The following is a 24279-nucleotide window of genomic DNA, read 5'->3' on the forward strand; positions in this document are numbered from 1 at the left end:
ACTCTTGTGAAATGGATCAGTAAACATTTAAATGATAAATGTGATTAGAAAAGATATTAAGACTTGAATAGGAAACATTTATTTAGAATAATCGCTACAAACGTCGAGATGAAGGAATACGATAGGATAGACACGAAATAGATTCTATTTTCATTTCTAACCAGGGTTTGCAGAAATCGCTCTCAATAGATAACGAATAACGATAAAAGAAAGGCAAAAATTGTTCAGAATCATAACAAGCCATGATAACAAATTTATCAAACTTGTATACAAGTGCGAAAAAACAGAATCGGATAGGCAGCCCCCACAGAAAAATGGTGATTCTCGCTTTTTTTTCGCTTCTTTCGTGTTGGTTTCTGCATAGCTGTGTACAACAAGTTGAAATGCATCATCAGAGCCAGTGCTCCCCACATTTGGAGCTTTCTATAAGAAATTTAGCATCCTGAATCAGTTCTCTATCATGACAGCTTGGTCTCTCGCGGTATGCTACATATCGTATATGTATACAGAGATGATAAGTGAGAGACTTGTTCTTTCTCTTTAGGATTCAATCCCTGTTTCTATCTATTTCTAGAATAAACGATCGATCATGAACGTTTATTAACGACGATTGTGTGGAGATGATTTAGATTTTTTTTTAAACTGTAATTGAAAAAAATCAAAAATTAAACTTATGAACTGAACTTATTTATACCTATGTTTTTATTATGAGTGTATTCTGTTCTGACTGCAGTGGATTTGGGGGATTAGATTACAGCATTGTATAAGGGAGAAGAAGCCGAAAGATGATATTTGAAAAAAGTTGCACGGGAAAGAATAGGGGAAAGTGGGGAAAAATCTTTATATCGGGTAAGATCGCCAACATCGATTGTAGCATCAGGAAGCATCATTTTCACATTATTATTACGAGAAAAGATGCTCCATTATGTAAAATGGTAATGAAACTGGAAAACACATTTTTAAGGCCTAATAGTTTACCCACACTAATAATTGGTTGCGCCTTAAAGCAAATATAATTGATAGAAGGAAACTTAGAAAATATGTCGACTTGGGGACATACTGTCAACTGTGGAAAAGACGAGATTTTAAAGGCCATGAGTGAACTCCAAATTCTGAATACATTTTGAAGCGCGTACAAAAAACGCAGAATAATTTGGGTTTAAATTAGAGTTGATTTAAAACAATGGATATAAGTTTAACCATAAAATGACCATAGTTTCAGTCAAATCTATTACCAGTAACCACGAATTCAACATTTAAAACGACAATTTTGGAAGCATGTAACATCGTCAGGGAATCAATATTCGAGCAACGCCTAACAATATACCCTTTGTCGTCAACAGAGTTTGTTACTGACAAACGCACCTAGCGACAAACCTTTATCAGAACCCGAACACAATATGACAAGAATCATTTGCCTTGGATGCTCTGATATTTCCGAGAATACGATACAAATATTGTAATCATTGTTGGATTCTTGAATATTTTCATGAAGACAGAAACTATGATAGCATAAAACCGAAATTTGCTCTAGAAATAATGCAAAATAACGGGATGAAAAGTTAGCAACAAGATTGTCTTCTTTTTTGTTGCTGACAAAATTTTTCGGATCTTTGTCATTATTATCTCCGACAAAAACAAAGCTTTGTCGTTGGTTCTCTTTTGTCGCTTGTTTCGCAAGCGCATTTCAGGAAAATTGATTCCCTGAACATCGTACCTAAAAAAAAATTATTTTATCAAACCAATTTGTAAGATGTTTAAATTTTATTAATCCACATTTTTGCATGTTAAGGGATCGTTCAAAAATGATGTCACAGGTTTAAGGGGGGGGTCTGAGATTTTGTGACAGTACATGTACTAGGTATACAAAAAAGCGTGACACAGGGGGGGAGGGGGTCTAGAAATCCCAAAAAGTAGTGGACGTCATATTTGAATCGCCCCTAATATTTTAGAAAAGACTGAAAATAGATGGCTAAGAAACAAATCTGCAGTATGCGGAGAATTTTTTGTGTTCCAAACTTCCAAGAAAGCCAAAGCTCCCTAGACGATCTTGCTCACTTGCCTCACTTTCCTCTACGGCAGCGGTTCTCAACCTGGGGTACATGTACCCCTGGGGGTACCTTTGCTGGCCCTAGGGGGTACCTCGGACCAAAATGCGTAATGGGGGATGTGTAAAAATTTCAATAAAAACTTTCTGATATAGTTCTGATAATTTTTGATTCTAAGACTGTATTGAACATAATATTCAGTAAATCAGAAATTTCGTTCAGTAAATCAAAAATTTCTGAATCCCGCTTTTTTTCAAGTGACAGTGTATAAAGAGCTGTGGGATAATAGATCAAAGGCCACAAATCGTCGAACAAACAAATTTTAAAAATCCTTAAAATTTAAAAATTTGGAACACTTCTCTTAAGAGACTTGGAAGTCTTTTTTTTTCAAGAGGCTTGGGAGCCTTCTTTCAGGAGACATGGAAGCCTCCTTCCACGAGGCTTAGGAGCCTCCCTTTCAAAAGGGTTGGGATCCTCCTTTCAAGAGATTCAGAAGCCTCTTTTCAAAAGGCTCGGAAGCCTCTCTTCAAGGAGCTCGGAAGCCTCCTTTCAAGAGGCTCGGAAGCATCTCTTCAAAAAGCTCGGAAGCCTCTCTTCAGGGGGCTCGGAAGCCTCCTTGCAAGAGGCTTAAATGCCTACATTCAAGATGCTTGGAAGCCTTGTTTCAAGAGGCTCGGAAGCCTGCTTTCAAGACGTTAGTAAACCTAGGAAGCCTACTTTCAAGAGGCTTGAGAGTCTCCTTTCAATAGACTTGGGAGGCTTAGAATTCTTTTTTCAAGAGGCTTGGAAGTCTCCTTTCAAGAGGCTCGCAAGCCTCCTTTCAAAAAGCTCGGAAGCCTACTATAAAGAAGCCCGGAAGCCTCCTTTAAAGAGGCTCTCTTTAAGAGGCGTGGGAGTATCCCCTCAAAAGCCTCTTTTAAAGATGCTCGGAAGCCTCCTTTCAAGAGGCTCGTAAACCTATCTTCAAGAGGCTCGTAAGCCTCCTTTCAAAAAACTCCGAAGCCTACTTTCAAGATGCTCTCTTTAAGAGGCTTGGGAGTTTCCCTACAACAGACTTGGAAGCCTCCTTTAAAGATGCTCAGACGCCACCATTTTAGAGGCTCGAGAGACTTCTTTCAAGAGGCTTGAAAGTCGGCTTTTAAGCTGATCGGAGAGTTATTTTCAAGAGGGTCAAAAACCTTCTGTCAAGAGGCTTAGAAACCTTGTTCCAAGAAGCTCGGAAACCTTCTTTCAAAAGGCTCGGAAGCCTCTTTCCAGGAGGCTCGAACACCTACTTTCAAAAGGTTCGGATGCCTTCTTTCAAGAGTTTTGGAATTATTCTATCGAGTGGCTTAAAAATCTCTCTTCAAGGGGCTGAGAAGCGTCCTTTCAACATGCTCAGAAGCTTCCTTTTAAGAGGTTCGGGATAACGATCGTTTCAGACAACTTTTTGTAGAACCATATATCCCGTTAGTTTTCAGGTCCATTTTGCATATATCTTGAGAGTTACGCTTTTTTTATTTACGAAAAAATATAGGGGGTACCTCAATAAATGGAAAAGCTCGTAGGGGTACCACTAAAGAAAAAGGTTGAGAACTGCTGCCCTACGGAGAAGTTTTCAAATTCTTCTCAAAAATTCTAGAAGCAATTTAATGAAAAACGGTTAGGACTTTTTTGATATCGTATAAAAAAACACACCATTTCAGTTTTGAATTTTATTTTGTGACTAGCTGACCCGTCAAACTTCGGCTCGACCAAAATTAGGGGTCCGCGGCATTAGGCATATAGGCATAAGTACGTTCGGCAAAATGGACGTTAGGCATAATGCTGCCTTCTTTATGTCATAGGCTGTTCTTTGGGTCATTTTATGCCTAACGTCCATTATGCCTAACGTCCTTATGCCTAACGGGGTATACCCCAAAATAAGATAGCACTTTTTTTTGTATTCATAATTGAATTTTAGACGTCTGTTCTGCGATTCGATTACATGTTATGCAGAATTTCATTTGTTTCATGTCCCCTCCAGAGAGGGGAGGGGCTCGAACAACCTATCGAAACATTTCCACAATGCTAATTTGGTTCCATTTGCTTGATTGATTCTTGAGTTTTGAGTTCGGCCGGTTCAAATATTTGGTTCGACTTGTTTAAGATTAAAATTAAAATTGAAAAAGCTTTGAAACGCTTCTAAATGAATTCCGAAGCGAAAGGTCTCTATGGTATATTATTTTTTTTGCGGAAGCGACAGGTCTCCGAAGATAAAGGTTCCCCCAAATACACGCGATCCTGTCACCGACCCAGTGATAGATTCGCGGCGATTAGCTGTCGCCGTCGCGGCTATAAAATCGCTTTGGTCTGGGAAAACCTTAATGCTGGAGCGACAGATCTTCGATGATGAGCGACAGGTCTCCGATGAAATATTGCCAGAGCGACAGGAATCTGAGGATTGGAGACTTGGAGGCTTGTTAGAATAGAGCGACAGGTCTCCAATCGACAATTTTCCGATAATTGAACAATAATTTCAAATTATGTTCTTGGAGCGACCGGTCTTGAAGCAATTCTATTTTTTATTTCAGTGAAAACCCATCTCATAGTATAAACTTTTGTTGATGCAACATATTTCGATTTGGGTTGGACTTAAATTGGATTTGGATTGAATTTCGAAAATATTTGGATTGTTTTTTTTATTGGATTTTGGATTCGGATTAGATTTGGATCCGTTTTGGATTGGATATAAATTGAATTTAGATTATATTTTGATTGATTTTTTATTTTATTTAGATTGGATTTGGATTGGATTAGATTTTTTAAAATTTCTATTGGATTTGGATTGTGCTAAGACAAGACAAATTTGTTTTGGATTTAGATTCGGTTGGGATTGGATTTTGGTTGCACTACGATCGGATTTGGATTAGATTTGTATTCAATTTTGATTGGACTTAGATTGGATTTTGATTGGACTTGGATAAGATTTTGTTTGAATTTGTATTGGATTTGGGTTGAATTTGAATTGCATTTTGATTAGATTTGGATTGGATTTTGATTTGACTACGATCGTATTGGGATTGGATTTGAATTCGATTTGTATTTCAATTGGTTTGAATTTGAATTGATTTTGATTTAATTTGGATTGGATTTCGAATGAATTTGATTTGGATTTGGATTGGATTTTGATAAGATTTGGTTTAAATTTGTATTGGATTTGGATTGAATTTGATTTGGATTTATAAACATTTGGATTGGATTTTGATTGAATTTCAATTGGATTGGGATTGAATTGGTTTTGGTTTAATTTGAATTTCGAATGAATTTCATTTGGATTGGATTTTTATTGGATTTGAGATTTAGGTTGAATTTCCATTGGATGTGGATAAGATTGGGTTTAAATTTGTATTGGATTTGGATTAGACATGGATTGGGATTGATTTGATTGGACTTGGATTTGAATTGTATTTGTATTTTTGATTGAATTTCAATAAGCTTTGGGTTGGGTTTGTATTAGATTTGGATTGGATTTGCATTGGGTTTTAAATTTTATTTGGATTGAATTTAGATTGGACATGGTTCGGATGTGTTTTTTTTTGTTGGGGCGTAGAACCACTGCGTCCATTGAGTTGAACTTTTGTGGTAGGAATTGAATTGGATTTGTTTTGGATTGAATTTAGATTGGATTTGGATTTTTTCATGGATTGTTGATTGGATTTGAATCAAATTTAGATTGGATTTGGATTGGATTATATTTTGTTTAAATTTGCATTAGATTTGGATTGTGCTAAGACAAGAAAAAAATATATTGAATCTAGATTGGGTTGGAATTGAATTTTGGCTGCACTACGATCGGATTTGGATTAGATTTGTATTCTATTTTGGATTGGACTTAGATTGGATTTGGATTGGATGTGGATAAGCTTTGGTTTAAATTTGTATTGTAGTTAGATTGGATTTGAATGGGATTTGGATTAGGATTGGTTTTGAATTGGATTTTGATTAAATTTGGATTGGATTTGAATTGTGTTTGGATTTATTTGAATTTGACTTGGATTGGATATAGTCAAATTTGTATTTATTTTGGATTGGATTGGATTTGAATTAAATATAAATTGGATTTGGATTGGTTTTTTACTTTATTTAGATTGAATTTGAATCGGATTTTGATTGAATATCAATTGGAATTGGGTTGGAATTGAATTTTGATTTGACTACGTTTGTATTAGGATTGGATTTATCTTTGATTTGTATTTTAATTAGATATTTAATTGTTTTTTGTTCAATTTGGATTGCATTTGGATGGATTTTGAATGTATTTGAACTGGATTTGGATTGAATTTTGATTAGATTTGGATTGAATTTCAATTGGATTTGGATTGCATGTGGACAAGATTTGTATTGGATTTGGATTTAGATTGGATTTGATTAAACTTGGATTGGGATTGATTTGGATTCGATTTGGATTGGACTTGGAATAGGAATGGTTTTGAATTGATTTTTTATGGAATTTGGATTTGGTTTGGGTTGGAATTGGATTTGGATTGGGCTCTGATTGGATTTGGATTCGTTTTGGATTGGATTTGAATTAAATTTTGATTGAATTTGTATTGTTTTGGATTTGGAATTGATTTGAATTGGATGTGGTTCGGATGTGGATTAGATTTGAATTAAATTTGCATTGGTTTTGAACTTTATTCGGATTGAATTTGGATTGAATTTGAATAGGATTTGGATTAGATTTGGGTTGGTTTTTTATTGGATTTGATTTGGATTGAATTTTGATTGAATTTGAATTGGATTTTGATTGGATTCGGATTTGAATTCAATTTCAATTGTATTTGGATTGGATTTTCGTTAGATTTGTTCAAATTTCTATTGCATTCGAATTGGATTTGGATTAGATTGGAATTGAATGTGAATTGGATTAGGGTTTTAATTGGATTTTAATAAAATTTGGATTGGAATTTTGGTTAGAATAGGATTAAATTTGGATTGGAATAGTGGATTTGAATTGGATTTGGATTGGATATGGTTCGGATGTGGATTAGATTTGGTTCTCATTTGTATTGAATTTGGATTGAACTTGGCTTGGATTGGATTTTGGTTTTTATTGAATTTGGATTAATTTTTTATTAGATTTTAATTCAATTTGGATTAAATTTCAATCGGATTTGGATGTGGCTAAGGTTTGGTTTAAATTTGTAGAATGAATTTGGATTGGTTTTTTATTGGATTTGGATTGAATTTGATTTGAATTAAATTGCATTTGGATTGTGTTTGGTTTGAATGTAGATTGGATTTGTATTGAATTTAAAATAGATTTGTATTGAATTTGGATTGGATTCGAATTGGATTTGGATTGGGTTTGGATATAAATTTGAGTTGGATTTGGATTGGCTTTTGATTGGATTTGAATTAGATTTGGATTGAAGTTTGATTAGATTTGGATTGGATTTCAATTGGATGTGGAATTGGATATGATTTCGTTCAAACTTGTATTGGAATGGATTTTGATTTAGGTTGAATTTGGGTTGTTTTTGGATTGAATTGAATTGTATTAGATTCAATTTAACTTCCGCAAGGAATGATTTGCAAGGGTTAGTCGACGAGAGCGTGCAAGAAACAGTACTTCGTTTTTCTAGGGACGGATCTCGACGACGACAGACGTGTTGTGCCGGTTGATTATCATCCGGCATTCAAGTATTTGATTCTGCTTGTTCAAGATTTTAGTTTTGATCACAGATTGTTTATAAGGTTATCTCAAGGAATTGAGTGCCGAAATCGACTATGCACATCATATAAAGTGTCGATGAACAAATTCTGGGATTTTACCAACGAAAGCCTGCATGTAAGAACGTCAACTTTACCTTCACAACATTTTATTTTGAAGGAATATGTAATGGAGCAAATCTACCGGAATCGGATAATTTGTGTACTCTGATTCTAGGACATGTCTGACAACATACTTGAATCGATACACAACTCTAGCTGCTATCTTGGGCCAATTAAGCATTATTAAGTTAAGATACAATTGATACAATTTAAGTAATTGTTAAGCATTATTCTTACCATATAGGAGGAAATTTCCTGTGCATGCCGCATTTGATTCTGAAATCCTAACTAATACTTTTTGCAATCTACGCAGTGATATCAGCTTTAAAAAGGGCGACATCGTAATCCTGAAGAAGAAAATCGACCACAATTGGTGCGTGGGGGAAATCAATGGAAAGGAAGGTGCCGTTCCATTGAACCACTTGCAGGTGATAGTGCCACTGCCGTATCCACAGTGTAAAGCGCTGTACGATTTCAGCATGGGACCCAATGACGAAGAAGGCTGCCTAACGTTCAAGAAGGGTGCCCTTATTCACGTACTTCGGCGGGTGGACCAAAACTGGGCCGAGGGACGAATAGCGGATAAGATAGGGATTTTTCCAATTTCGTTTGTCGAGATGAACAGCCTAGCGAAGCACATGATGGACTCTGCTTTAAAACAGTAAGTTAGGTAGATGGTATTTTGATGAATATTTAAAATAAAAAATATTCTTTTTTCAGTATTTTAGCCAGTGCTTCCAATAACCGTACTGTTCCTCCGACTCCTTTTGATCTGAATGCCAGTGACACCACTAGTTCCAGTGTTACTACCAGTCCTAATACTTCCAATAGCACCACGAGTTCGAACTCCAGTACAGCACCGAGTAGTCCTACATCACACTTTCTGTCGTCTCCAGCTGCTGCATCAGCTGCAGCAACTGGAAGTCAACAGAACAACAAAGATCACCACAAGGAAAAAAGGCACTCCCTAACGACCTTTGTGGCTAGTTCGAGTGTTGGTATTGCCAATACAGGAGGATCGCTGAACCAACCCAATCGGTATGTTCTACATAACAAACAGTTCACATTATTTGTATCGTAAATTCATCTTTTAGCCATTCCGCTGAGATTCTGAGTACACCTGATTCAGACAGACAACAGCAGCCACCATCTCAACTGCAAAGTACGGTACCAACTGCGGCTGTTGCTGCTCCGGATAATCCACAACAATCGAATCGACCTGATATGCTCAACTATCAGAAGTCGAACGCTGCGAAGGCCGCTAGTCAACATTACCACCAGCAACCCCAACTACCTGCTACCTATATTGCTCTCTATCCGTACAAACCGCAGAAGCCGGATGAACTGGAGTTGAAAAAAGGATGTGAGTATTTTACAAAACAAATACAAGTCCAAGGTTCGACAATGTCCGTCAGTGGACTAGAGCAGAGGTTCCCAAACTTTTGGATATGCGACCCACCTAGCAGAATCCCATATGGCTTGCGACCCACCAAGTACCAAATGCATTGATTTTGTGAAATTAGATAAAAATGAATTCGCGTTAGATTGCACAAATTATAATAAATTGCTTTATATTGTATTTGTCAAAAAATCGTTATTTTTTTGGATTGGATTTGGATGGAATTTGATTTTTTTTTTCTTTTTATTATCGAATTTGAATTGAATTTGGGTTGGATTTGGATTCAATTTGAAATTTATTCAGATTTGGATTTGAATTGGATTTCGATTTGATTAGGATTGAATTCATATTGGATTTGAATTAGATTTGGATTGGATTTGAATTGGATTTTGATTGGATTTGAATTAAATTTGGATTGGATTTTAAATAGATTTTGATTTGATTTAGATCGGATTCGAATTGAAATAATTAATATTGAGCGTCTTAGGGGAAAATGTTACAAGGTTAAAAGGTTTAGTATTGGTTTTGGATTGGATTCGGGGCTTACATTTGGATTGTATAGGACTTCTTTCTACTTGCCCAAATATCGTATAACAAAAAACTAATTAAAACTTGATTCCAATGTTAACTACTAGAGCTTTGTAACATTTACTTGGAACATACCACATTTTGGCCCAATGACACCACCGTTGACGGTAACAAAATTATGAATTAAGATTTGTCTTTCGCGACCCACCACTGAACAGCCCACGACCCCCCTGGGGGTCGCGACCCACAGTTTGGGAACCTCTGGACTAGAGATGTGTTGATAGCATTGGGATAGGATAATCATTTTGACGTAGTGTAAAACATTATTATGTTCTGTATTTTCAGCCATCTACTACGTCACCGAACGATGCCAGGACGGTTGGTTCAAGGGAGCTAATCGACAGCAAAAGACCGGTGTATTTCCCGGTAACTACGTCACCGTGTACAAGGGTCGCGAGAGTGGTCACTCTAGCCGAAATACAAACACCCAGGGAACAGCTGCCGGCAGCACTGCCCCTTCCACCACCGCGTCCGGTATCCAGAATCCGTCCAACAACCTAACCCAAATAACACTGCCTGCCTTACCCCCTCGGGATGCTACCATTGTGAATGCTTCTGTGGTCGCTTCCGTTACTGGCCCCGTGTGGACCAAACAGCAGCTACAGCAACAATCGGGATACATTGATTCCCTGTTCGGAAGAAAGTCGGGCGGGGCACCTCCGGATAAAAATGCCGCTTCTGCAGTGGGGTCTGAGCCTGCGCCAACTGCAGCGGCACATCCTGTCAAAGAGAAGAAAGATTCCTCGGCGGTCAGTTTGATGAAGCGATTAACCAACATCAAACGATCGAAATCCCCAACTTCCAGCAACGGAGGAACAACTAATCCGGCTTACTCGATGGATAATCCAGTGTTTGAGGATAGTTCTCTGCCAAGTGCTGCCCCCATAAAGTCAAACTTACAACAAATTATCAATCCAGTACACGTGAGGTATGTATTATAGAATTAAGATATTCTGATTCATAGGGCTGATAATAAAAAAGCTAAAATAATAATTTCAGATCCGGGTCATGTCCGAGTCAACTTCTTCAAAATCTCCCCGTTGACGTACTGCTTGCGCAGAGTCGTGAAAATGTTCCTTATATGTATGGCTCTCAACGGGTCAAACCCCACAAAGAGCGACCATCAATGCATGGGTAAGTGTACCGTATCGCCCTCCCGATTCATTCCAGAACGATTGCGTCAACTACTTTTCTCCTTTTAGTCTCAAAGGCGAAGCCTCCGGCAAAAGTGCGACGAAACATTCGGCAGTTGCGGGAGCGGCGCAATCTCACGAAGCACCCGCCTCGACCTCGTCGGCGTCCCATGGACCGAAGCAATCTCAAGCATATCACCGGAAATCTCAAAGCCTGGACGCCTCTGCCATCATCTCCCACATGAATGGGACGCCATCGAAGTCCAAGTCGCACTCGCAGACGGTGCGCGAGAGGTGAGTTCTCATAGGCATTATTTTAGGTCTCCAGTTGGGTGTCTTGCGAGAGGCTGAACTCTCAAAAGACTGAAAGTATCGGAAGGCGGAGAATATCAAGTACCAGAAGGCTGAAAATTTCTGGGCTGACAATAGTCATTCTCGTCGTATGAAGAAAGCGAAAAAAAATTAGTCTTCGTCATAACATTGCACGACGCAACACTTATTCGTTTTCTTCGCGCCGCATGCGTACCACGACGATAGTCGCGCAGCCAAAAGTTATGACGATTTTCGTCGTCACTTCTTCACACAATTGATTGCACGTCATTATAGACGGACTGGTTAAAAACATAATAGCGCCTCAAATAAACAAATAGTAAGATATTCGGTAACATAAATGTTTCGAAAACATTCATAACGCTTTCATACGTTGCTTCAAATTCATTATTACAAAGAATTAGTAAAAATCTTCGCATGGCAGCTGCCGCTTGAAGAATAACGGTATGAAGTCTTCGTTCTTCGATGTCGTCAGGACGATTTGGTTACACGACGAAAGCTAACGTCGTGCGCGTCATTGACGATGTGTAGAGTAGCAATGAAGACAATGCAACTCGTCGCTACTGTGGCATTTCGTGCTATGACGATGACGATTGTCAGCCCTGGCTGAAATGTATCGAAAGGCTGCAATTGGTGGGATGAAACGTACGATGGAGTACAAGTTGAGTGGTTGAATAGTGAATATTGAATAAAGAATAAAGAATAAGAAATAAGAGTTAAGAATCAAAAACCAAAAAATAACGGAATAATGAATATAGAATACCTATTCTCTATGTCTATAGAAACGCAAAGGATTAAAGACATGTTTTAAAAACTTAGCCAAGTTTTATTTCGTGACGGGGCATAAGAGAATGCAATATCTGCTTTATTATTGTGTTTATTGCCACTTTCAACTCGGTGGATTGAAGGAATATTATCAATTTATCAAAAAATCATTGCTCTTTACATATAATTATTAAAATAATTTAGAAATTTTAATTTTAAAACGAAGCACAACATTCTTTCATGACAGCTTTTCATGCGAAATAGATCAAAGAACCCACGATAGACTATAGGGCACTGCACGGACTGCTTTGTCTCTTTTTCGCTGCAAAGAAATTAGAAAACAACAAGGCCAGTAAACGTCAAATTTTATGAGGAACGAAAGAGAAAGAGATGTTTCCGTGCAGTGCCCTATAGGGCACTGCACGGAAACATCTCTTTCTCTTTCGTTCTTCATAAATTTTGACGTTTACTGGCCTTGTTGTTTTCTAATTTCATTGCAGTGAGAAAGAGACAAAGCAGTCCGTACAGTGCCCTACACTCAGGCAAATGAACATACGAAATACATAAGGCTGTAATTATGAAGGTACGAGATTTTTGAAAATCGTTGGATCATAAGTCTCTCATGTTTTTCATCTTGAACTCTTTAAATTTTATTATTGGGACGTACGTAATTCATTCATTCCATATATTGAATTTCATAAGACACCTTTTGGCATTTTTTTCAAAGCTGGTTTGAAGGGAATCATAAGGCATTTTATGAAAGGCATCATGCTCATTTTAAAGATACTTTAATCGGAAGGAACGCGTCTTAGTCAAGAGAATGATGTTCTCATATTGTAAAGCATTACAAGTAGTATGCGGTTGCATTTAACATCGAGGGGATCTGAAGCAAGTTGAAGTGTTCAATGGTCAACGGTAAAATATAAAGTGTTCAATAGTAAAATGATAACAGTACAAAGAAAAAGTTTCAATACGAATAATGATAATAATGACTAGTGAATGCAATCAACGATTCGAAGACATTTTAGAACACCACATATTTGTTCATACCCCCTTGATGTCCATAATACAACCGAAAAGTTCACTTGAAATAAATGCATGCATGCCTGAATGAACCGGAATCTTTAATTGCTTTTTGACATTAAGCACATGTTCACAATTGAAGAAAATTTCCATTATACTCGAATTTAAAATTCATAATGCAGCATAATGAATGCATTAATATGCAGTAAAATCCAATGATAAATTCATAAATCTGCATTATGAATTGATTAGGATCCTAATTACGAATTTCATAAGGTGTGATTATGGCCCCCAAATATTAGTTCCGAAATTCATAAGGTAGGGTTATGGATTGATTAATGTCTAGCGTACAGCGTTCATAATGCTTCATTGTAATTTCATAAATGAGCCTTAAGAAAATGTTATGTTTTGTATTGGCCATGAAAATTTATTTCATAATGAGTCCTTTTGTATTTTAAATTTATAACTTGTGGCAAATTTCCAAAAGGCAGAATTATGATATTCGATAGCCAATTTGCCTGAGTGTATACTTTCATTTGGTCGCCTGAGATAGAAAAACTCTAATTAATCCACCTAGCGGTGACGGTGCCTTTCTCGTACGTTATAAAAATAGGATTTTTGCCATCACTCTTGAGCCCATAGTCCGATCTTGCCAATTTTCAATAAAAACAATGGGAGATTATTCTGCGTCGAATGCAACTTGTTGCGAGTAAATTAAGTTAAGGATAAGGATAAGTGCCTGAAAAATGAGTGACATTTTTTTACTCAATTTTTCTATAACGAACTGACAAATTTTTAATAGGAAACAATGGTAGAGTATCTTGCGTCGAATGCAACTCCCAATGTGCTCTATGCAGTTAAGCCTTACGTGTACCAAACTCGTCAATGTGGTAACTGTTGGCGCTTAGGACATGACAAGAAGAATTGTAATAGTGCTACCTATACGCTTCCCCAACTGTCTGGAAGGAAATAATGATCCCGAACATCAAAGTATGCAGGAAAATCCCCAGTGCGTCAATAGGGCACTGCACGGACTGCTTTGTCTCTTTCTTGCTGCAAAGAAATTTGAAAACAACAAGGCCAGTAAACGTCAAAATTTATGAGGAACGAAAGAGAAAGAGATGTTTCCGTGCAGTGCCCTATAGGGCCAAGAGCGCTGCATTGGGTGATTACCAAGATTTGGGAGGATGAGGTTCTGCCGCAGGAGTGGATGGAAGGTGTCGTGTGTCCCATCTACAAAAAGGGTGATAAACTGGATTGTAGAAACTACAGCGCAATCACATTGCTGAACGCCGCCTACAAGGTACTCTCCCAATTTTTTTGCCGCCGACTAACACCGATTGCAAGAGAGTTCTCTATCTCAGACCAGGTGTTCGCCATACGTCAGGTATTGCAGAAATGCCGCGAATACAACGTGCCCACACATCATCTATTTATCGACTTCAAAGCCGCATATGATACAATCGATCGGGACCAGCTATGGCAGCTAATGCACGAAAACGGATTTCCGGATAAACTGATACGGTTGATCAAGGCGACGTTGGATCGGGTGATGTGCGTAGTTCGAGTTTCAGGGGCATTCTCGAGTCCCTTCGAAACGCGTAGAGGGTCACGGCAAGGTGATGGTGTGTCTGCTATTCAACATTGCTTTGGAGGGAGTAATACGAAGGGCAGGGATTGACACGAGTGGTACGATTTTCACGAAGTCCGTCCAGTTATTTGGTTTCGCCGACGACATTGATATCATGGCACGTAACTTTGAGAGGATGCAGGAAGCCTACATCAGACTGAAGAGGGAAGCTAAGCGGATTGGACTAGTCATCAACACGTCGAAGACGAAGTACATGATAGGAAGAGGCTCAAGAGAGGTCAATGTAAGCCACCCACCACGAGTTTCTATCGGTGGTGACGAAATCGAGGTGGTTGAAGAATTCGTGTACTTGGGCTCACTGGTAACCGCCGATAACGATACCAGTAGAGAAATTCGGAGGCGCATAGTGGCTGGAAATCGTACGTACTTTGGACTCCGTAAGACGCTCCGATCGAATAGAGTTTGCCGCCGTACCAAACTGACTATCTACAAAACGCTTATAAGACCGGTAGTTCTCTACGGACACGAGACCTGGACGATGCTCGTGGAGGACCAACGCGCACTGGGAGTTTTTGAAAGGAAAGTGTTGCATACCATCTATGGTGGGGTGCAGATGGCGGACGGTACGTGGAGGATGAGAATGAAATACGAGTTGCATCAGCTGTTGGGAGAACCATCCATCGTTCACACCGCGAAAATCGGAAGACTGCGGTGGGCCGGGCACGTAGCCAGAATGTCGGACAGTAATCCGCTGAAAATGGTTCTCGACAACGGTCCGACGGGAACAAGAAGGCGAGGTGCACAGCGGGCATGGTGGATCGATCAGGTGGAAGATGATTTGCGGACCCTCCGCAGACTGCGTGGTTGGCGAATTGCAGCCGAATTGGACCGAGCTGAATGGAGAAGACTTTTATGTGCAGCACAGGCCACTCCGGCCTTAGTCTGATAATAAACAATGCACTCTCGAATCTACTGTTCAATATAGCGCTCGAGGGAGCGATTAGGAGAGCTGGTGTGCAAAGAAGCGGTACCATTATCACAAAATCGCATATGCTCCTGGGACTTGCGGACGATATCGATATTATCGGAATTGATCGCCGTGCCGTGGAAGAGGCTTTTGCGCCTTTTAAGAGGGAGACAGCGAGGATTGGACTCACGATCAATACCAGCAAAACGAAGTACATGGTCGCTGGCAATCAACGTGGGTTCATTAGTGGTGGTGGTAGCGAAATGGTGCTGGATGGTGAAAAATTTGAAGTGGTAGAAGAATTTGTGTATCTTGGAACATTAGTGACGTGCGATAATGATGTTACCCGCGAGGTGAGGCGTATTGCAGCTGCAAATAGGGCTTATTACGGTCTTCGTAACCAGCTTAAGTCCCGTAGTCTGCAAACGAAAACAAAACTCGCGCTGTATACTACTCTGATTCTTCCGGTGGCTTTATACGGCCATGAGACATGGACGTTAAAGGAGGCTGATCGGAGAGCTCTCGGAGTGTTTGAGCGTAAGGTGCTGCGGACAATACTCGACGGTAAACAGTAGAACGGTATCTGGCGGCGTCGCATGAATCACGAATTGTACCAGGTGTATAAAGGGCTGGATATTATTAAGCTTATACAACACGGCAGACTACGGTGGGCTGGTCACGTTGTTCGTATGCCGGAAGAACGTCAAGCAAAAATAATATTTAGTAGAGAACCCGGAAGAGGCCGCAGGCTTCGTGGAAGGCCGCGTACACGATGGCTTTTTGCAGTTGAAGAGGACCTGAGGGCGCTCAATGTTCAGGGCGACTGGAAGCGATTGGCACAGGATCGAGTCCAGTGGAGAAGGATACTCCATTCGGCGTAGGTTCATCGAAGAGCTGTAGCCCATCAAGTATCAAGTAAGTAGCATCATCGGCCAAAAATACGTAAAATCCAGCCATAAATTTAAAAAAAAATTGATTGTAGGGGGAATGACGGCTTTGGCAGGTTTTGTTCTATTATTGTCAGGGTTTTTTTTTATGACTGATTATGCTCCATTTTGGCCTAAACATTCTTTTCATATCAAAGAATATTCTGGCCAAATTTCATAATAATAATAGAACAAAACCTCCCAAAAACGAAGGACCTCCGTCGTCCTCCGCAGCTTAACGGGTACTGATGAAACCAAATTTCCAACACCGGGGCACCAGACGAACTCTCGCAATACATTATACATCTTCAGAACTAACTCTCTCATAAGTATTTTTGTACACATGCCAACCAAGTAGGATGAGTATTCAGTATTGTCCGGCTCCAACACACTTGCTGCATCAGCAACGGCGTTCAATGAAGTAGGGTTGTGTGAGGTTGTGCCAGTTGGTCGTCAGATCTCGACCCGACGACATAAGCGAAAAATACATATGAGAGAGTTAGTTCTGAAAATATATTGCGAGAATTCGGCTGGTGGCCCGGTGCTGGGAATTTGGTTTCATCAGTACCCGCTAAGCTGCGGAGGAGGACAGAGGTCCTTCGTAGCTTAGTAGGGAAAGCACCTGTCTAGCGTACTGGGCCCACGACGATCAAAGCCCACCGAAGGAGCGGTTACCCTCCAATACCTTTTCCTAACTAAATCTATCACATGTTGTGCATATGGATAATCGAGTTTCAGACATAGTAAATAATTTCCACTCCGGGTGACTTAATACTAGTAAAGTATATTATCAACATCGATAGTTCTCGTGCCATTCCAAGTTCCGTATGCTCCCGCCGCATAAGCTCGAGGCTCTTCGAAAGGAGTTGCAGCTGTTTCTCGAGCTCGGCTACATTCGGCCTTTGAAAAGTCCGCCTTTGAGCCCTGTCCATCTAGCTACAAAAGGAAACACCAAGTACAGGCTAGTAGGCTAGACAGTATTGTGCCATGCAACAAAATGACAACTTTCGCAATCATTTTCCAAGGCTTCCTCAGATATGCAAAATTTATCCACAGTACAAATAGCACGTTCTATCAAAGCATTCACTGCCACAATCCACCACGAGGTGGACAAATTTTCGAAAATATCAAAACAGATTTTTTTTCTGGAAGTATGTTTTTCTTAGGCGACTATCTGGCCCTTATTTTTGGAGGAGTAAATTTTTTATGCGCTGCTGAATCCCAACTTCCTCTGCGTAAGCTCGTTCCGTCAAATAAGAAAAACGATAAAACACCAGTTGAGTGGAACAACGATGCTGAAGTTGCTTTCCAGGAATGTAAGCGGGCTCTGATTGAAGCTACAGTGCTAGATTACCACGACCAGCACGCTCAACTGTCTATTAATGGTTGACGCCTCCGATTTAGCTGAGAAGCTGTACTGCAGCAATTTTCGAATAACACTTGGAGGGCTTTCGGTTATTTGTCCGTTATTAGTTCAATGATCGCAAACGTCGATACTCAACCTACGATCGAGAGCTACGCGCAGTTTACCTCGGGGTAAAACACTTCAAAGATGTAATCAAAGGTTGTAACACGGTTATTTTTACGAATCATAAGCCACTGACATTTGCATTCAAACAAGATGATTCTAATGCTCATCTCACAAGTAGGTAAAATATGTTGATTCATCATCCTTGAAAATGTGATAAAAATCGTCACGTTTTCAAAAATCCATTTCAAAGTCTTGAATGTCGGAATTCCATCGTTTTTCGAGCTCAAACAATCATTTTGTAAACTCTTATGCATCTATATATCTATAAATCATAAATCTATAAATCTTCTACGAATTTAGTTAATTTACATTTAAATTCAAAAGGTAACAAAACATAAAATTGATTGTCATTTTCTTTCGTTAAAAATACCACACGGGAATTAATGAAAAAGACCATGATTTCATGATTATAGCAATTTTCATGTTATGAAATATACCATGATTTTGGATCATGAATTCATGATTGGTTTTATGATTTGTGCGACCATAACGCGTTGATGCGTTACGATTTGTAATATCGACGTTTTGGGCTCAGAAATCATGAGTCATCAAATCTGAAATCATGAGTCTTTTAACCTGAAATCATGAATCTAACTCAAAAATGGGAGCTTTTTTGAAGGTGGGATAAAGTTATCAAATCGATATTCAATTAGAATTAAATGGAAGCTTTTGAGACCATCAAAGATTCAATTTTTTAATGTTTTCAGTTCAAACCTAAATCAGGGACATTCTTTCGTTCAACGCGTATCGCAAGATTATACAGCTAGTGTTCGTATTTTCCAACGTTTTTGCTGTTGTTTAAGCTTTCTTGTAAATGGTTTTAATTAGATGAAAAATGAAATGATACCACCAAATTATGTAAAGTATGGAAAATGAGCGTTTTCCAGGGTTGACACTTCTGACTGAAAATTTTAGAGTCGTTAAATTACTTAGTGTCGATCATTGTAGATAAACAAGATTCTCCAGGATAGATGGAATCCAGTTCAGCATTTTAAATTGTTTTTTTTCAACCACTGACAATGATGCATCGAATTGCGGGTCTGTTGGTCTGACGCAAACGCCTTTCTCTAGTCCGTTTTCTGTAAAGCAAGCTTAATGCTGGTAACTAAAATATTATCATTCCTATACATTTAAAAATAATTGAATTATTACAAATCAATTTTTTGGAAAACCTTTTTGCACGTTATGGAAGACTAAACATTATAATTATGATCTGACAGATACACGTAACGCTTGTCGCAATCATGATTCACGATCATGGTGTGGATATTGTGACTCATGATTTTAGACAATTTGATCATGAAATCATGAGTCATAATCATGATTTCAAGAATAATAAGGATCATGAATTCTGATTTTCAAATCATGAAAGCGGTAAGGGATTTGTTTCCGCAGTGAGTTTAACCAGCCTAGCGGTAATGTTTGCTAGTCAAATGTTGAACTTAAATTCGGCTCCGTAAGTGTGTGTGTATAACGATCGTCATATATGTTGAGTTTAATCACCGACGAACGACGTGTCACTGGCGCTCTCTGATTGTCTCACACTTTTAACGGTAATTGCTTTTGCGGGCGATCGCTCCCGTCAAATGAGCCAAGACACAACTCCGCTGCAATGTTGATACATGTAGGTTGGTGGGTGAGCTGAACACTTCGCGAGCATTATGGGGGTGGCGTAGTGTTCGATGATTTTTCATCATGGCGTCGGGCGCAAATTTGAATTATTTTCTATGGAGCGACGTCGGTGGTTTAATTATAACGTTCGAACTTTTTGGACGCGAGTTGGCGCCACATGCCAGGATTTCGTGAGAGTGAATCATATTGTTAATATAAATAGTATATTTGAAAAAGTGTTAGTCAAATGAGCAAACAGCAACATGGTGTGAAACATAGAGCGAGTAAAGCAATGAGAAGAATGAAAACTCCACAGCAACCTCGTATAGCTCTTCAACCGTTGCGTGCGTCAATTTCGATATGGTGCAACGGCATGGTCCCGCCAGATACAGTTCAACGAGCTATAACAAATTTATTGTACATTTCACAAAATATGCCCACACACTTCTACTACAACATTTGATTTTCCGTTTGCATTCGATTAATAATAATCGATTAAGTTTGCAAAAAACATCAAGCATCCCTGTTTTTTTCCGATGATTTTGAAGTGTGTGTAAAACGATCGTATATTTTGGGTAGTTCGATTTACGTGTATCGATCCTTTTGACGCGAGTTCGCACAGTGTCGCCAAAATTTCGTGAGAGTGAATCTCATTGTTAATATAGTATATTTGGTATAAGGCATGCAGTTGCGAGGAAGAAGTATCAGTCAGTAAACGCATGGGATAAAGAAAACTTTAGTCTTGTGTTTTCTTTGTGAGGGAGCTCCTTAGCGTTGGACGTTCAATGGAAATAAAATTATGAGGCAAAAAATTGTGAGCATAAAATTTGAAGAAAAGTTTATCCTGGGTATCCTGGGATTTTGGGATTTCCTAAATCCTGGATTTTTCGTCCGGATGTCCCGGGATGGAAATTCTATTTAGCAGCTATAGAGCCGAAATCCTCGCATGTTGCTCCTGGATATTATCCGTGATCCATCAACTACTGGTCAGTACACTGTCATCGTCGGACTGAAATTTCAGATCTTTCAAACAAGATTGCCGCTTTTCCAAGCGCGAGGAAAATCTTGTAATAGAAGTTTCAACAGACAGCGAGGCACCGTAGCACTTCTCGAGAACCTTATCCGTTTTGCTACTACTAAAGACGGTTCAGCGCCGCTGCGAATAATTGCTGAACCACGCCAGTTCAATCCAAAAACAAATACCACTGCAATCGACGACGGGCTGACGTAGTGAAATCAGTCAATCCTGTCTTATGATCCACGATCCGGCAATCAACTATTAGTTTCAATCGACACAGGCGCAGACTTGTGTCCCCATGTTCATCGAGCCGTCAACTTCGGGAATGAGGTACGCTGCAAATGTTTTCTGCATTGTAACTTAAGGCACTGAAATTTGCAATCCGACGTTTGGTCCACGGATGAATTTCTTGGCAGTTCATCCTAGCGGATGTAACATCTCCTATCCTAGGCGGAATTTTCTGAAACATTACGACCTTATGGTGGACTTACGAGGAAATGATTGAAAACTGTGAAAGCTTTTTCCAGATGTAGTGATTACGGTGGCTTGCTCAATGAATTTTCCGACTTAGCAGGCCGCTCTTACCGAAACAAGAAGTGCGACACAACGTAAAGTATATATCAACATGATGGTCTCTCCGTCCATTCCAAGTTCCGTATGCTCGCCGCATAAGCTCGAGACTTTCGAAAGGGAGTTGCAGCAGTTTCTCGATCTCGGTTATTGGGTGAGTTTCAGACAATCAGTTTGTCGTACGCGACCAGTGCGCATCATGCGCACGGCGGCATAGATGCGCACTAGTCGCGACGAGTTGCGACAAAAGGAAACGGAGAAACCTGATTGTCGCGACAGCTCACTTCGGTTTCAACTGAAGACAAGGGCGCTCTTGGCTCATGTTCTGTTCAGGATGCATCTCTGCTCTTTTGTAATATCAAGGAATATTGTTAGCTAGCGATGTATTGTAGATATACTTGTTGTTTAAGTATAAGCAAATATATTATATTAACAATATGGTTCACTTCAGTTTTCCCATACAACGAAATGGCGAACAATTTGCCGGTGATAACAACATCATCTAGCGAGCAAAGAGGAATCTAAACATGTTTTTTCTAGCTTGTGCTGGAAAACCCTCCTGCCATCTTCCGGTGAGAAGTCATACAGTTGTTCGATGACATTTCACAGTGTGGGGATGTCCATACATTTTTCAATAAATCGATTACCGGAATATCGACTTTTGTTCAATGCAAACACTACTGTAAATATTTCGATGAAGCAGTGCAAAGCAGACAAACTACACTTTTGCTTCAATCGTTCAAGCTGTGAAAGCCGTTCCGCAAACATTAAAATGATTGTTCCACTGTAAACATTTCTATCATTTTCTTCAGCAAGAAATTTGATTAATTCTTTCTGAATATTATCGATATTATTCCAATGCATCATTCTTCTTCTGCATCGGTGTCCTAAATTCCTACTGGAACTTAACACCTGCGTTTCAACTTATTATGAATTGAAAACTTTTTGCTGCCCACCATTGATTGAATGAATATGTATCTTGAGTGGAAAGCCATGAAGATGACACTCATCCGATTGCGTTTTGTTATGTTGCGCTTATCATAATGGGCATGATTATTTTGTTACATTTAGACATGGAAAGTGAATTGAACAAGTCGCTTGGATTAAACGCGTCCAAACACCTTCGCTCAACTCACTTGAACGGACAGTAAGTTGAACATGTTCAACTCTTGGCAAGTAAATTGCATTAAACTGCTAAGCTGTTCAATTCACTTGCCCTTTCAAAACGTAGCATTACGGTGAGATATTTCGGCTAAACTTAATTACGCCTATTTTATTGTGCTTTCTCGATTTCGTATCCAATATCAATATTTTTTGGGATTTAATAGATTATTTTTCGATACTTTCGCAAGAAAAACTAGTTGAACGTACCCGACCTTGCTCGGAATTATACTACAGTTGCTCTCCACATCTTGATATTGAAGGGAGAGATCGAGGAATGGAACGAAAATTCAAATGGGTACTATCCAAAAATAGCTTGTTGCTATGAAAAACGACAACAAAACAAATATTATTGCTTATTGTTGATCTGTATTGTTATCGTCCAAATATGGTCTAGTAGCCTAAAAATTTGAACATATCGACATAAGGAGTGTGAATCCAGAACAAAATACGATTACAACACATCGAGATAGAAAGATTTCAAGATAGGGAAGCTATCGAGATGTAGAAAGCAAAAATGTTTGTAGATTGAAGGGACCGAAGAAACCATCGACATAGGGAGAGATATCGAGATATAGAACATCGAGATTTGCAGAGTCGACTATATTTTGCATTCTTACTGTCAATTGTTGAGTTCATTCAGCGCCGCACTCTAGATCATTTTTAGCGCGATCGTATCGTATTACAACTCGCATCAAAATTGTATTTTCACAATTTCTCAACTTTCTCCTCAAAATTTAGTGATATTTTATAACACAGCAGTCCTCAAGACGAATCGATTAATGAGAAACCTGTACAAATCGGTCAACCCGTTCGTAAGTTATATTGCCTCAAAGGAAATGCAAACTCATTTTTATATAGAGAGATTGTACCACAAACGTAATTATGTTTGAATTGTATTTATATCCGACTCTCATATCGGGCAGTTTGTTCACAAAAGTTCGTTTCTCTCTGTCAAATCATATTCACAAATTGATAACAATTTGGGAATTCTCAAAAATGGGAGTTAATTTGAAAAGAAATCATCATTGATTTCATAAAATCAAGATAATTCAACGCGGTGTGTGTCAAAAAAAATGAGCATCGCTAATACTTTCACTACGTGAAAATATAGCTCTTATGGGCCAAACACAATGGATACGTTTGCAGTGCGTTTTGACAGCTTTCCTATGGGAAAACTGTCAAAACGCACGCAAACGTTTCCATTGTGTTTGACCCTTTAAGCTTTCATTTCGTGACTATTTGAAAAAAATCTACCGAGGGGTCCCAAACAACTTTTTTTTCTCCCTTAAACGGAACAACTACAGCAAATCAACTACCAAAAAAGTGTTTTACGTGGTGAAAACATTGTCTAATCATGAATTATTGGAACGATTAATTGAGATGCGGTTTACACTGAGTGAAAGCTGTTGAGTATTCCTTTTAGCTATGTAGGTTTTCTTTTAACCTGCGCTTGATGAGGAAGCGTCATTACCAGTACAACGAAAAAATAATTTTCCCCATACAAATTTGCATGCAAACTTGAAACGGCTTGTGCTAAATCAGTTTTAATACAAATGAGCTCAAATTTTCAGAGGACACTCAGAACATGGTAAAGAATCAGATGACCATTATGGAGCAAAATCAATTTTTTGAACCACCCTAATGCTCATCTCACAAGTAGGTAAAATATGTTGATCATATCATCCTTGAAAATGTGATAAAAATCGTCACGTTTTCAAAAATCCATTTCAAAGTCTTGAATGTCGGAATTCCATCGTTTTTCGAGCTCAAACAATCATTTTGTAAACTCTTATGCATCTATATATCTATAAATCATAAA

The 24279-nt window shown here is 38.9% G+C and overlaps 1 protein-coding gene across 5 annotated transcripts in view; it reads left to right on the forward strand.

Annotated features, from left to right (window-relative positions):
* LOC134224844 (E3 ubiquitin-protein ligase SH3RF1) overlaps window positions 1–24279 on the forward strand; it is a 102068-nt gene that overhangs the window by 68064 nt on the left and 9725 nt on the right. For all 5 annotated transcript variants that reach the window (XM_062704465.1, XM_062704469.1, XM_062704467.1 and 2 more), the window contains exons 5-10: window positions 8158–8505; window positions 8565–8882; window positions 8939–9207; window positions 10117–10759; window positions 10831–10965; window positions 11034–11258. In XM_062704465.1, the coding sequence (XP_062560449.1) occupies window positions 8158–8505; window positions 8565–8882; window positions 8939–9207; window positions 10117–10759; window positions 10831–10965; window positions 11034–11258 (1938 nt within the window). The remainder of the gene's footprint in view (window positions 1–8157; window positions 8506–8564; window positions 8883–8938; window positions 9208–10116; window positions 10760–10830; window positions 10966–11033; window positions 11259–24279) is intronic.

The sequence above is a fragment of the Armigeres subalbatus genome, chromosome 3 (genome assembly GCF_024139115.2).
Source record: "Armigeres subalbatus isolate Guangzhou_Male chromosome 3, GZ_Asu_2, whole genome shotgun sequence".
NCBI classification, from domain to species: Eukaryota; Metazoa; Arthropoda; class Insecta; order Diptera; family Culicidae; genus Armigeres; species Armigeres subalbatus.